The 12384-nt window shown below is 34.9% G+C and overlaps 2 protein-coding genes across 2 annotated transcripts in view; one reads left to right on the plus strand and one right to left on the minus strand.

The window, feature by feature from the left end:
- The window catches only part of LOC119834705 (cadherin-related tumor suppressor), an 84081-nt gene that overhangs the window by 59001 nt on the left and 12696 nt on the right, over positions 1-12384 (plus strand). The gene's annotated exons all lie outside the window — the stretch shown is intronic.
- The window catches only part of LOC119834734 (cadherin-related tumor suppressor-like), a 13020-nt gene continuing 1322 nt past the window's right edge, over positions 687-12384 (minus strand). Inside the window, exons 2-7 of the mRNA XM_038359206.1 lie at positions 11264-11465; positions 10879-11066; positions 10377-10799; positions 9790-10291; positions 4247-9611; positions 687-3918 (exon numbers count right to left, since the gene is read on the minus strand). Of these exons, the coding sequence (XP_038215134.1) occupies positions 1296-3918; positions 4247-9611; positions 9790-10291; positions 10377-10799; positions 10879-11066; positions 11264-11465 (9303 nt within the window). The 3' untranslated portion in view covers positions 687-1295. The remainder of the gene's footprint in view (positions 3919-4246; positions 9612-9789; positions 10292-10376; positions 10800-10878; positions 11067-11263; positions 11466-12384) is intronic.

Consider the following 12384-nt stretch of genomic DNA (forward strand, 5'->3'; position numbering starts at 1 on the left):
TAAACTAGCAATCCTGCAGAAATTTGATTCATTGTGTAATATTACCACGTCAAAATTGTAGTAACTTCGAACTGTTATCGTAAAATTTAAACATTTTGTTCATTGTTGCCCTCATAATTACCGTCAAGGGCTCCATAGATAAAGAATGTACTATGTGAACCAAGAAAAAATTATGCGTCGGTGGAACACTTCATACTTTCATAGTGAACCATAAATAGCCCTATTTTCTTTGTTGACCTTACTTTTAATCGCTAGCGGAAATGAAGTTTTCCTTCCGGTGTTTTCGTATATAATAAAAATTTACTCGAATTTTATTGTGCTTCATCTAATCTAACCAGATAAGATAAATTAATTAAATTGTTACATTTGTTTTAATGTTACTTCACTACTGTAAACAATAAAGTTGTTTGTAAATTTTATTTAAAAAAATGTGTTAGATGATGATAGTGTTAATGACATGGTATATATACTTGGCCAATTATATTTTCGAGGTCTCATTGAAAATTTACGAAATAAAAAAAAATTATGACAAATAATTTGAAATCTAGAAAGATTGACGCTACACTGGGGTGGCGAATGAACGAGTGTCGACTTTAAAATCATCTTAATCTAAGAATGAGACATTATAAATATAAAAGAATACAAATTGAGGTTCATTGATGAAGGATTTTAAATAAAAAATAATATGTATTTTGATTTCGTTTATTTTTACATTTAAAATCAGTCGGTTCTTTCGAACAGAAGTAACATTTGGCACGTAATTCACTATGCGTATGGCAAACATAAAGCGTTGTCATACTTTTATAAATCTGTGACAAACAAAGCTATCACATACCAAGTATAAGTTAAGAGTTACATAAATTCAGTCTATTGTTCCAATAATAATATTTTGCATATTGTACAATCACTACCAAACCCAATATGTATTAGTTTATTAAATTCGAAATGAACATTGTGCTGGAATTTTACAATAATATTAAGAGGTAGTAATTATTTAATTTTCATTTATTGATCTTTACATCCTAAATTGAAATTATAACTTTTTGACACTTATCCTTGAAACCATTGGAACTTTATATTTACAAAAATACGTATTTACTATTTACATTAATTACATTTGAAAATGAGGTTTCAATTTAGGAAATAAGCACTAACATCATAATTAATTGTTAACCTATTATTAAAATCTATATTTAACAAAAATATGGCAAGATACATTAAAGAGATCTTGATACAAGATCGTAAAAATTATGTACATTTACTATAATTATTTACAAGGAAAATATTATACATTGTTAAACATATTCTTCGGATGGTTTTGGCGTTCCATTAGGAAGCCTTAAAGATGAAGACATTCGGCCATTGACAGAATCAGGTAGTTCAGCAATGTCTTTAAAAACTCCTATCATGCTCTCAAAGTTGGGACCCCAATTCAATAAATAATCCCAGCCTAGAGTGGCCGGGGCCGGAGAGCCGTTAGCTTGTCTATACAATGCTGAACCCACATGAGGAGCGAGATCGTCATCCGATGCGACTAGAGTGCTTAATGAACCACGAAATGACGAGTCAAAACTTTCGTATGGCGGTGGTAATATTGGTTTTTTATTATTACTTGTGCTATTAACATTTTGTCTTCTTACGTCATCAGGTTTATCCGCACTTAAGCTATTATTGTCATATTCTATTTCTGAACACGTAAAGCTGTCATTACCACTTTCATCATCTGATCCTGTTGAACTTCTGTTGTCTACTGGTGGAGAGTGATGCCTGTGTGACATATGATGGCTAACACCGCCACTACGTGGAGCCTCACTAGAGCTTGATACTGCATCTAAGGTGGATACTAAACTTGAGGTACGTTGCCTTGCATTCATTCTTTCTATTTCTTCTGCAGTTAGGCCTACTGCTCCAGAGCCCACTGATACTTGTTGCGCCTGAGCAGATGCGTTAGGTGTTTTTCTACCTGCTGAAGAGCTTTGTCCGCTCAATTGGGACATTACTGGACTGTTTAAACTCCGTTCACTATTACTATGTAAGGCATCTTTACCGACTCCACCTGAACTAGAAGTTGTTGCCAATAAAGCACTCTGGAGTGGCTTTCCTGATATGTCGTGAAGAGTCAGTATTCTGGGTTGTTGGCTCAGTTCACTACTTGGCGAAAGTCGAGCTAAAGGTGTCGTTTGATGCTGTCTTGGTTGAGGAGGTGGTTGTGAAGCTTGTGGTAGTACTCTTGGTGGATAACCACTTGAATGATGAGGAGAATGTCTATGTTGTGGAGTCTGATGTTTGTGGTGGTAACTTGCAAGTGGAGGAGGCGTCGCTTTGTATTTCCGAACACCGGCTGCTTCTCTAAACCCTTTGTAGTGATATACAATATCTATATCTGAAGGTGCAATCGAACTAGCGTTTTCCAGATCATAATGTTCAGGAACTTCTGAATTCAAATCCATACCACTGGGATGGTCATGATTATGTGAGTGGGATGTGTTAGTTGATGGTGGCGGGGGTGGATGGTGATCATCTCTAAGAGCTGGACTTTTTCCCACTACTTCGCGTTCAATTATATCCGGCCGTTGTGGTCTAGGTGGATCAATATTCATTATTTCACGATCTTTATACTTTTTGGATAGAAGTTCCGGCCCTACAATATGGCCAACGTTTCTCATTATATCTGCATTTTCGGACATGTAACTGTTTAAACTCGTTTCATTACTATGTATATTTCTATTCATTAGACTATCATTGGTACCAGCGATTAAATTTGGTGCATTTAACATTGCAGGACCACCATTTTGCTTAGTGTGTACCACATTACTTTTTACATTTGGAACACCAGCTTTCTCCTTTTTCTGTTTGCGCAGACGAAATACAATAAAGGACACCAATATAGCGACAATTAATATTATGAAAAACGAAATAACCAATGTAATTCCAATACTTAATGGATCAGGGTTTTGAGTTAATCCAGCTCCGAAAGCGCTATGACAACCCGAAATTATTTTTCCCTTGCGTGTAACATCTCTTAAGATGCTACCGTTTCCAATAAATGGTTGAATCTCATTATTTATAGTTAAGTTTGCTAGACATCCTTCGAACTTATTGTATGATGATATCCATTCAGATTTTACACCGCCTAATGATATGGCAGTTAAGTATGGATCTAAAAAGTCGTGTACGCTTGCAGCATCCAGTTCTTCTCCAACCAATCTATCGTCAACCAGCAACTTTATGCTTCTGCCATAACCAAATAATGTTACATTATGCCAATTTCCGTCGGAAACATCGCGTTGTTCCATTTGCGTCATATTTACTAGTGAACTTTGTTTTGACGTATAGCTTACTTTTCCTTCAATTAATTCAATTAGCGTATAATATTTTTCCGTAGCAGCATAAAAGAGTAAACCGACTTTTCTATGAGTTTTAAATGAAAAAGACAAAACCTTAGCGGGATTAGTAGCTTTAGATATTGCTTTTGTCACGCCTTTAGTTAACTTTTTCTCCCAAGCAGTATTACCACCGTAAAATGATTCAAGTAATTGCATCCTTCTGTGTTTTTCTGAAATTGTGTATATTACATATCCATTGTCCCCGACGGATATGCTTTGAAGTGAGTTACTACAATCAGATGACAGTATATTATTACCACATGTACAATAATTTGTTTTCCAGCGATCGATACATTCTCCTACACCACATATATCCTTTTTGAAACATGCTCCTCTTTCAGATCTATCGCAATTCGGTTCAACTCCGCGAGCTTTCAAAGGATTAGTCAAGTTTAATAACCGACCATTGATTGTAATACTGTGCATACAGCCAACAAAATCATCCGAGTGTATTTGTCCCGGACGTTCTAAGACTGGATCTGCTTTGTGTAAGCCGCCGATGAGAAGAGGTTCATTGTTGAAATTCAAAGTTCTGAAAAATAAAAAAAGGCAATCAAATCATTTCATAGGAAAATATTAGCATTTTATATAAAAAAATCTCTGTTTTCATTATTTATTAACAGGTTCTTAATTTACTAATTATTTTTTATAAAGCATGTTAAAACGAATGCACGGTAAATGCTTTTATTGAATACTAGACGCTCGACCCGGCTCCGTCTGGATATAAAAATTCCTGTTTAATCCAAAGGGAGAATTTAAACTCCGTTCAGTAGTTTCAGCCTGATTGACGGACAAACATCCAAAAAAACAAACTTTCACATTTATAATATTAGTGTGATAGTGTTGTTATATTATCTTACCCTGCTTGGCCAGTATCATCGTCGTAGCATGATTTGTCACCGGGCTCACATTCCGTACACACGTCTCCGTGGTCAGTACAGGTAGCTATGCTTAGAGAAATAACTCGGCCATTTCGTGTTGCTGTTAATTTGTACCATTTTCCATCCGCTAAATTTTTATCTGTTTCTGTAATAGCAACTGTAGTAATTGATGTCCGAGCACCACCAAATGAAAATACAGGTTTTCCTCCAAGTAGTTCTATGGCAATAAAATCAGATCTGCCTCCGGTTTGAGCTCCGTAATTATAAAGCAACAACGCATCTGATTTTGTTGTGGCAAATACGAGGGTAATATCATTCGTCGAAGCATCTAATGTCGGAAATTGCATATACGACAATTCATTAAAACCAAATGTTGAGCTTTCACAGTGTGTACCATAACGACCGTTTGTGCAGCTGCATTTATAACCTGGTTTTAAGCTGATACATATCCCTCCATGTAAACAAGGATTAGGTCTGCATGAGTCTATGAGACCTTCGCATTGATTTCCTCGATATCCCGGTCGACAAAGACAGAAGAAAGAGTTTCTATCCGAACTTTCCTTGCAGGAACCACCATTTTTGCATGGGTTGCTACTACACGCATCATCACGTTCTAATTCGCAAGTTTTACCTTCTCTTCGATCTGGACACAAGCACATAAAATCGTGACCTTGTTTTCTGCACTGTGCTCCGAATTTGCATGGGTTTGGTGAACATGGATCTTGACGTTTTTCACAATTTTTACCCATAAAGCGATCATTACAATGACATTCATAATCATGTTGCACTAACGGTGAAGATATAATCAGAGTGGAACTTTCTGTAATTTTGGTGTCATCCAATACATTGATTGCATCGGTACATATGCCGTCATTTTCACATGAATTTTGAGCACAAGGAAAAAAGGGGAGTATAATTTGTTTTTTTAATATTTTTTTTATTTCTGACTCTTTTGATTTAAGATGCTTTTCCGTACTGTCTCTTTTCCATATCACGTTATTTACTTTTATAGCCATGGTTAAATCTAAAGTTCTTTTAGCTTCATTAATACTGTACAGATATACACTTTCTTTATTTTTAAAACCTACTTTTAGCGTTTCTAATAAAATTCGATAATAATGCGATAAAAAGTCGTTAGCTGTCATGTTAAATATTCGGACAGTGACTGATTCTTCAACTGTATTGTTATCAAAGGAAAAGTACTCAACGCTGACTGATGAGACAACGTCTCTATGAATTCCATCATTTCCAGATACTGAAAAAGAATAACCTTGACCAGGTTTCACAGAGTTAGAATACAAGTCACATCCCTTTCTTATACTCAAAAGCGAAAGAGTACTTTCAGATGTTGACTCTTTAATCATTTTGCATTTATAGTCACCAACGATATCTGGATCATTTGGTTTAACGTCAGCTATCTTACTGGGAGGTAATTTATTATTAAAGGCAAAAACAAGAACATGGACTGATCTTGGTGTTGGCGGATTATCATTTCTGTCTAATACCTTGATATGAATGGTATAGTTTGAAGACATTACAGGCATTCCACTATCTTCTATTTGTATCATTACTTCTAGGTTTGGAGTAAGTTCTCTATCAATTTTTCTTGTAGTAAAAAGTACACCAGTATGTTTTTGCACTTTTACAAAACTTTGATGTTTTCCTCCAATAATAGTATAAGAAAATGGTGCACCATTTGGAGGTAGGTCAGGATCTTTTGCAGAGAGCGTTGTAATGCTTGTATTAGGAGGTTCATTTTCATAAACAGAACCATCGAAGTTTTCTGTATCAAATATAGGCCCATTATCATTTATATCAGTCAAAGTTATTTTCACAGTTGTAGTACCTGTTTGTGGTGGAATTCCAGTATCTATTGCACCCACTATTAACGAATAAGAAGATAAAGTTTCGCGATCAAGATGCCGACTGACTTCTATTATACCACTCTGAGGATCAATTTTGAAATCTTGATTTCCATTACCCGAAATAATTGAATAGCTGAATTGATTATTTTGCGGGCGGACATCTTTGTCTATAGCTTGTACTTGTATAACTTCTTGGCCTATCTTTGAACCTTCTGAAATCGTTGCTTCGTAATAGTTTCGCAAAAACTCTGGTGGATCGTTACCATCTTGAATTGATATTATGATCTGTGCCTCGTCTGTATCGTTACCATGAATACTTCCATAGTTTTTAGCTAGCACCGTTAAAACAACTCTATTTTGAGTTTCTCTGTCTAAGTATCGAGCTACCCTAATTACGCCAGTCTGTGAATTAATATTGAAACCTTTATCGTTACTTGATCCTACAAACAAATAATAAATAACTCCATCGTCACCACTGTCTTGATCGGTTGCTTGAATTACACCAACATTTGTACCTACTTCAGCAGATTCTGATACATCAAAGTGAAATACGGGTTGTACAAACTTTGGATAATATTCGTTTACGCCTGTAATATGCACTTCAACCTCGGTAGTGCTGCGCATAGTCGAATCTGGGTTTTCAGCCATAACTTCTATTTTATACGTTGTTTTTTCTTCGAAATCAAATATTTCCTTAGAAAATATTTTTCCAGTATTAGAATCTATATTAAATAACGACGTCATTCCATTTATAATACGATACTTAATAATTGCATTTTTCGGTGAATCAACATCTACGGCTTCTACACTGAATATGAATGTATTTATCGGTGAATTTTCTTGCAAAAATGCAATGTAATGAGATTGGTTGAAAATAGGAGCGTTATCATTAATGTCTGTTAGGATAATTGTAACTGTTGCAGTTGCCTCTTTAGGTTTGAATCCCAAATCTTTTGCAGTGATATTAAGTCTGTATTCTTGAACCTCATCATAATCGAGTGAACGTCGTATACTAATTACACCTGATACGGGGTGGATTTTAAAGACATCGTCCTCATTTCCTGATGAAATTTCATATCGTATTATGCCATTAGGACCATCGTCTTCATCGTTACTTTTTAATGTTAGGATAGAAGATCCGACTGGCTCATTTTCAGGCACTATTACTTGATAACTTAGAGCTGTAAATTTGGGGCTATGAATATTTTCTCCAGTTACAACAAATTGTAAATTTGTTATATCCCATTGTGGTGGGACTCCTTTGTCAACTGCTTTTACTTTGATATTGTAATACTGCCCAACATTATAAAATTGTTTGCTTACTACTATCCATCCCGATATTTTATCAACTGAAAAGAATGCTGTTCCATTCCCACTAAAAACATGGTACTCTATTTCAGCATTAATCCCATAATCTAAAGTGTCTTCAGCTTGCAACTTGATTATCTTTTCACCAAGCGTGGCATCATGTGGGACAGGTACTAGTGTTTCGTGTGGCTTAAATTTAGGTTTATTGTTATTGGCATCTACAATATTTATGGTGACGAGGCAATCAGACGACATGGGTGGTTTACCATTATCAGTAGCTACTACAATAACAGAATAAGTATTTTCAGGTGACGAATTGACTGGTGTACGTTTATAGTTCATAGTAAATTTGCTTGAAATTTCCCCGGTAGCAGGATCAATAGAAAACAAATCTGATGTTTGTTGTAAAGAATAAGAAATAATTGAATTAGGTCCTTGTTTATCTTTATCAGTAGCAATAACTTGTCCAACAAAACTGTTTTTCCGTTGCAATTCTGGGAAATTAAAGCTGTAATATGAATATTCAAATTCAGGTGCATTGTCATTTTGATCCTGTATGGTGATAGTTAAAGGTGTTTCAGACCTCCACGCCCCATCAATCGCTGCAACTTTTAAAATGTATTCATCTTGTATTTCTCGGTCTAGCGGACGCGCTACAGTCACGTTACCTGTAACGGGATCAATCACAAACTTTTCTCCAGGATTTTCTACGAAACTGTAAGTAGCATTAGCATTTGTTCCAATATCTAAATCTGAACTTGTAACTTTGATAACAAATGAACCAATTTCTGCATTTTCGGTTACATTCACGCTAAAGAGTCGCGTAAACCTAGGTGGATTATCATTTTTATCAGATACAGTTACAAGAACAGTGGATGTTCCAGTGAGCTGGGGTACACCATGGTCTACTGCTTCAACTATGATTTCATAAAATGGGATCGATTCCCTATCTAAGGCAATATTAGTATAAATTTCACCATTATCTGTATCGATTACGAAAGTTTCTTCATAATCATTTACGAGTCTAAATGCAATCTTTCCATTTCCATCTGAGTCGTCATCATGAGCTTCAATTTTTATCACTGTTTGTGGTGGTGATTCTTCTTCGGGTACAGTAGCATTATATAACATTTGTTCAATAACAGGTGCATTATCGTTGGCATCAGAAACTTTTATTTCTATTTCTATAAAAGATTTTAAAGGTGGATTGTCGGAGTCTCTAACTTCAAACCACACCTCGTATAGAGGCATCGTTTCATAATCGAATCCTTTTCCCGTAATGAAAACTTCTCCACTCATTGGTTCTACTCGTAGTGCATCTCCAACGTTGCCACCTGCTACTGAGTATTGTAGTAAGCCTACAGACCCCTTTTTGGGAGACGTAGCTGATAAACGATTCACTAATACTCCTTCTGGAGTATCTTCGGGGAATGTAAATGTTAATTTATTCGTAACGGTGAACTTAGGGAAATTCTTTCCCGATTTGGGTATTAAAATCAAGTCTGCTGAGCTTTGTCGAGATGAAATACCACAGTCCGTAGCTACAATTACTAAATTAAATGTAGGTGATAGTTTAGTTCTATCATTATATTTGTTTAGAGCTTCTTTTGCTTTGATCACACCGGTTTCTTTATTTATGGTGAACAAATCCTGATGCTCCCCTTTCAAATTATAAATAATTTTTTTGTTTAGACCAACGTCATTATCTTTCGCTTTTACACCAAAAATAAAATCATTTGCCTTAGTTTTTTCAGATATGAAAACTTCGTAAACTGTTTGAGAAAATGAAGGTGTATTATCATTTTCATCATCAACAACTATTGTGACATTAGCTGTGGCTGTTCGTGGATCTGTGGTAGATGAATCTTGAGCCATCACAATTAAATAATACGTTTCCCACTCCTCCCTGTCCAATGTTTCATTATTTGTAATTACGCCTGTAACTGGATTTATGACAAATCTTTCAGATTTATCCCCAAGTAAGCTGTATCTTATTTTAGCATTGTTTCCTATATCTTTGTCAATTGCTTTTGGATTTAGTATTATTGTACCAAGTGGGGAGTTTTCTTTGATATGCGCTTTGTAACTTTGTCTTTCAAAGTCGGGACTGTTGTCATTTACATCTTGAACAATTACTTTAACTGTTCCCGACCCTGTTAATGGAGGAGAACCTGAAACGGTAATTATTGAATTATTTCAACCATTCAACAAAAATCTTTTAAGTAATAAACTTTAAACGAAATATAGTTTCATATTTTTTATATAATTTATTTATATAAAAAATTAATTATATAAAAAATTTTAATCTATATTTCGTTTGTTTTAATTTTGACGATTAAAGCTTGTTACCTGTATCCATTGCAACTAAAGACAGCGTGTATTCATCTTGTGCTTCTCTATCCAAAGTTCTTAGTAGAGAGATTTGACCCGATGATGCATTTATTTTAAAAAGATCAGCATCGCCTTCTTTTATAAAATAGCGGACTTGATTATTAAAAGGCGGTGAATCTGCGTCATAAGCGTGTACTGTCAGAATATATCCACCATTTGGAGGAATAATGTTTTCCATTACATATGCTAAATACGGTGAGTCCAAAAAAGTTGGTGGATTATCGTTAATATCTTGTAATGATATTGACAGCTCTGCCGTATCAAATCGAACATCATCTTTAGCACAATCTTCAGCTCTTATTGTAAGAACATACCGAGATTTTCTTTCATAGTTCAAATTTTTGGCAACTCTTACTATTCCAGTGTCTTCACTAATGCTAAAGTCCCTGTTTTCATCTCCAAAATCTATCGAATATCTTACTCTACCATTTGCGTCTTCGTCGACATCAGTTGCAGATACCTAAAATATTAATAATGGTATGTATGTTACTTCAAAAAATATTACCTATGCTTTAACAAGTAACTGAAAAATTTAAATTACTTACTTGCAATACGCTTGCACCTATGCTTGCATTTTCCGGTACGGATGCACTATATTGCTTAGGATCAAAAACAGGGCTATTATCATTCTCGTCTAATATTTTAATAGTAATCTCTGTTGTTGTAATTTGAGCTGGGTCGCCCCTATCTTTTGCTTTTACTATAATTGTATAGGAGGATTTTAATTCTCGATCAAGTTTTCCAGTTGCTCGCAAAATACCGTCCACATTTCCCAGAGAAAAATATCCGTTAACATCAGGGCTAGAATCCATAAAATATTCCACGTAACCATTCCTCCCTTCATCTTTGTCTACTGCTTTTATTGTCATAATAACAGTATTTAGAGGAATATTTTCAGATACTGTAGTCATATTAGCACTTACAAACTCAGGAGCCATGTCATTTACGTCTTTTAATTGAACTGTTACCTGTATAGATTTTATGATGGTTAAATAAATTTTTAGTATGTCTTAAATAAAATTTAGGGAAGGATTTTTATGTTTTTACCTGAACAGTAGAAGATAATCTAGGCTCTGGGGGATTTGCTAAATCCTTCGCTGTTATTATCAAATTATACAAAGATATTTTTTCTCTATCCAATAATTTTGCTGTATGGATTGTACCATTTGAAGATATTGTAAAGTCTTCATCATCATCTCCTGAAGTTATACTGTATGTCAGTTTCCCGTTCCAGCCTGAAATTTTTTAATGCCATCCATAATTTACATAACGTCACATCACATATTTAACATCTATACCCGATTTCCAAGCAATACATACCAGTTCCATTTGAAATTTTATGCGTTAAATAGAAAATTACCATTTTTATTATGAAAAGTGTATTTTTATATCATATTTTTTTAATATTATCCATATAATACATCAATCGTACCTGAATCGAAATCAGTTGCACTAACAGTTACAACGGATGTGCCCACAGGTACGTCTTCAAGGATTTCATTCGAAAAACTCATCGGGTCAAAAATAGGAGCGTTATCATTCAGGTCGATAACATTTATATATACAGTAACTGTTCCTGATAAAGATGGATGGCCATTGTCCTGTGCTTGGGTAACTAAAATATAATGCGGCGTCTGAAATAAAGAAACAATACAGTTCAAATTTACATATGTCATTAAATTTATAAATATTCATATAATATATAGTCGTAACGGCTTGCAACTTAGTACGTAAAAGTAGCATATTGATAACTATTTAGCTTAGAATGTATATAATATAAAAATTACGATTTCTTTGTTGCTGAAATTTACACAGAGCGTTAAAGAAAGTATTCCATAAAGAATAGTAGTACAATGTAACCACAAAGTAACCTTAGCAATTGAATGTTATAATTGCATTAAAAATGTTTTATTAATTCGAGTCACATAACGACGGCGACTGACAAATACTCTATACATGTGTATCTTTATTCCAGTCACAAGTCTCAGTTACAAGCGACGAAATGACATTTTAAGACCCCAGCACGGTATTTGAATTTTCCATATAATAGGTCACCAAAACTTTCCAGCTATGACAAGCTCTTTCATTCGTGGATCGTGGAGCGGGATGACCATTTAAAAAACGGGCAGCGGTCCCGGAATCCGGCTCTTGAATGTTTTGCAGACGGCCGCTTTGTCAGACATTGTTCGGCCCTTAATTTCGATGGCGGATCGAGTTGGCAAATGCCGAATATGATGCGCGACGCGAAAAAACTGTACTGGGATGAAATTAGCAGCTCTCTAGCGCGGTACCCGGAATTGGCGGGCGGTCGAGAAAACGAATGTACAGCGAATTGTTTTTACTAATTAGCAGGGCCGTCTGACTTGATGAGTCTTTGTGCACCATTGTCATTCGCATTTCAGAATACATGCGACAATTTGCATTCCTTTGCATAATTTCTCTTGTTAGTTTATTAATAGTAACTGATACGCTACATTGCTTGTATTATTAAATGACGTCATAATTTTCATGTTATTACAATTTAATAATACATTTATTAACAATAAATATAGC

This window comes from Zerene cesonia, chromosome 19 (genome assembly GCF_012273895.1).
Source record: "Zerene cesonia ecotype Mississippi chromosome 19, Zerene_cesonia_1.1, whole genome shotgun sequence".
NCBI classification, from domain to species: domain Eukaryota; kingdom Metazoa; phylum Arthropoda; class Insecta; order Lepidoptera; family Pieridae; genus Zerene; species Zerene cesonia.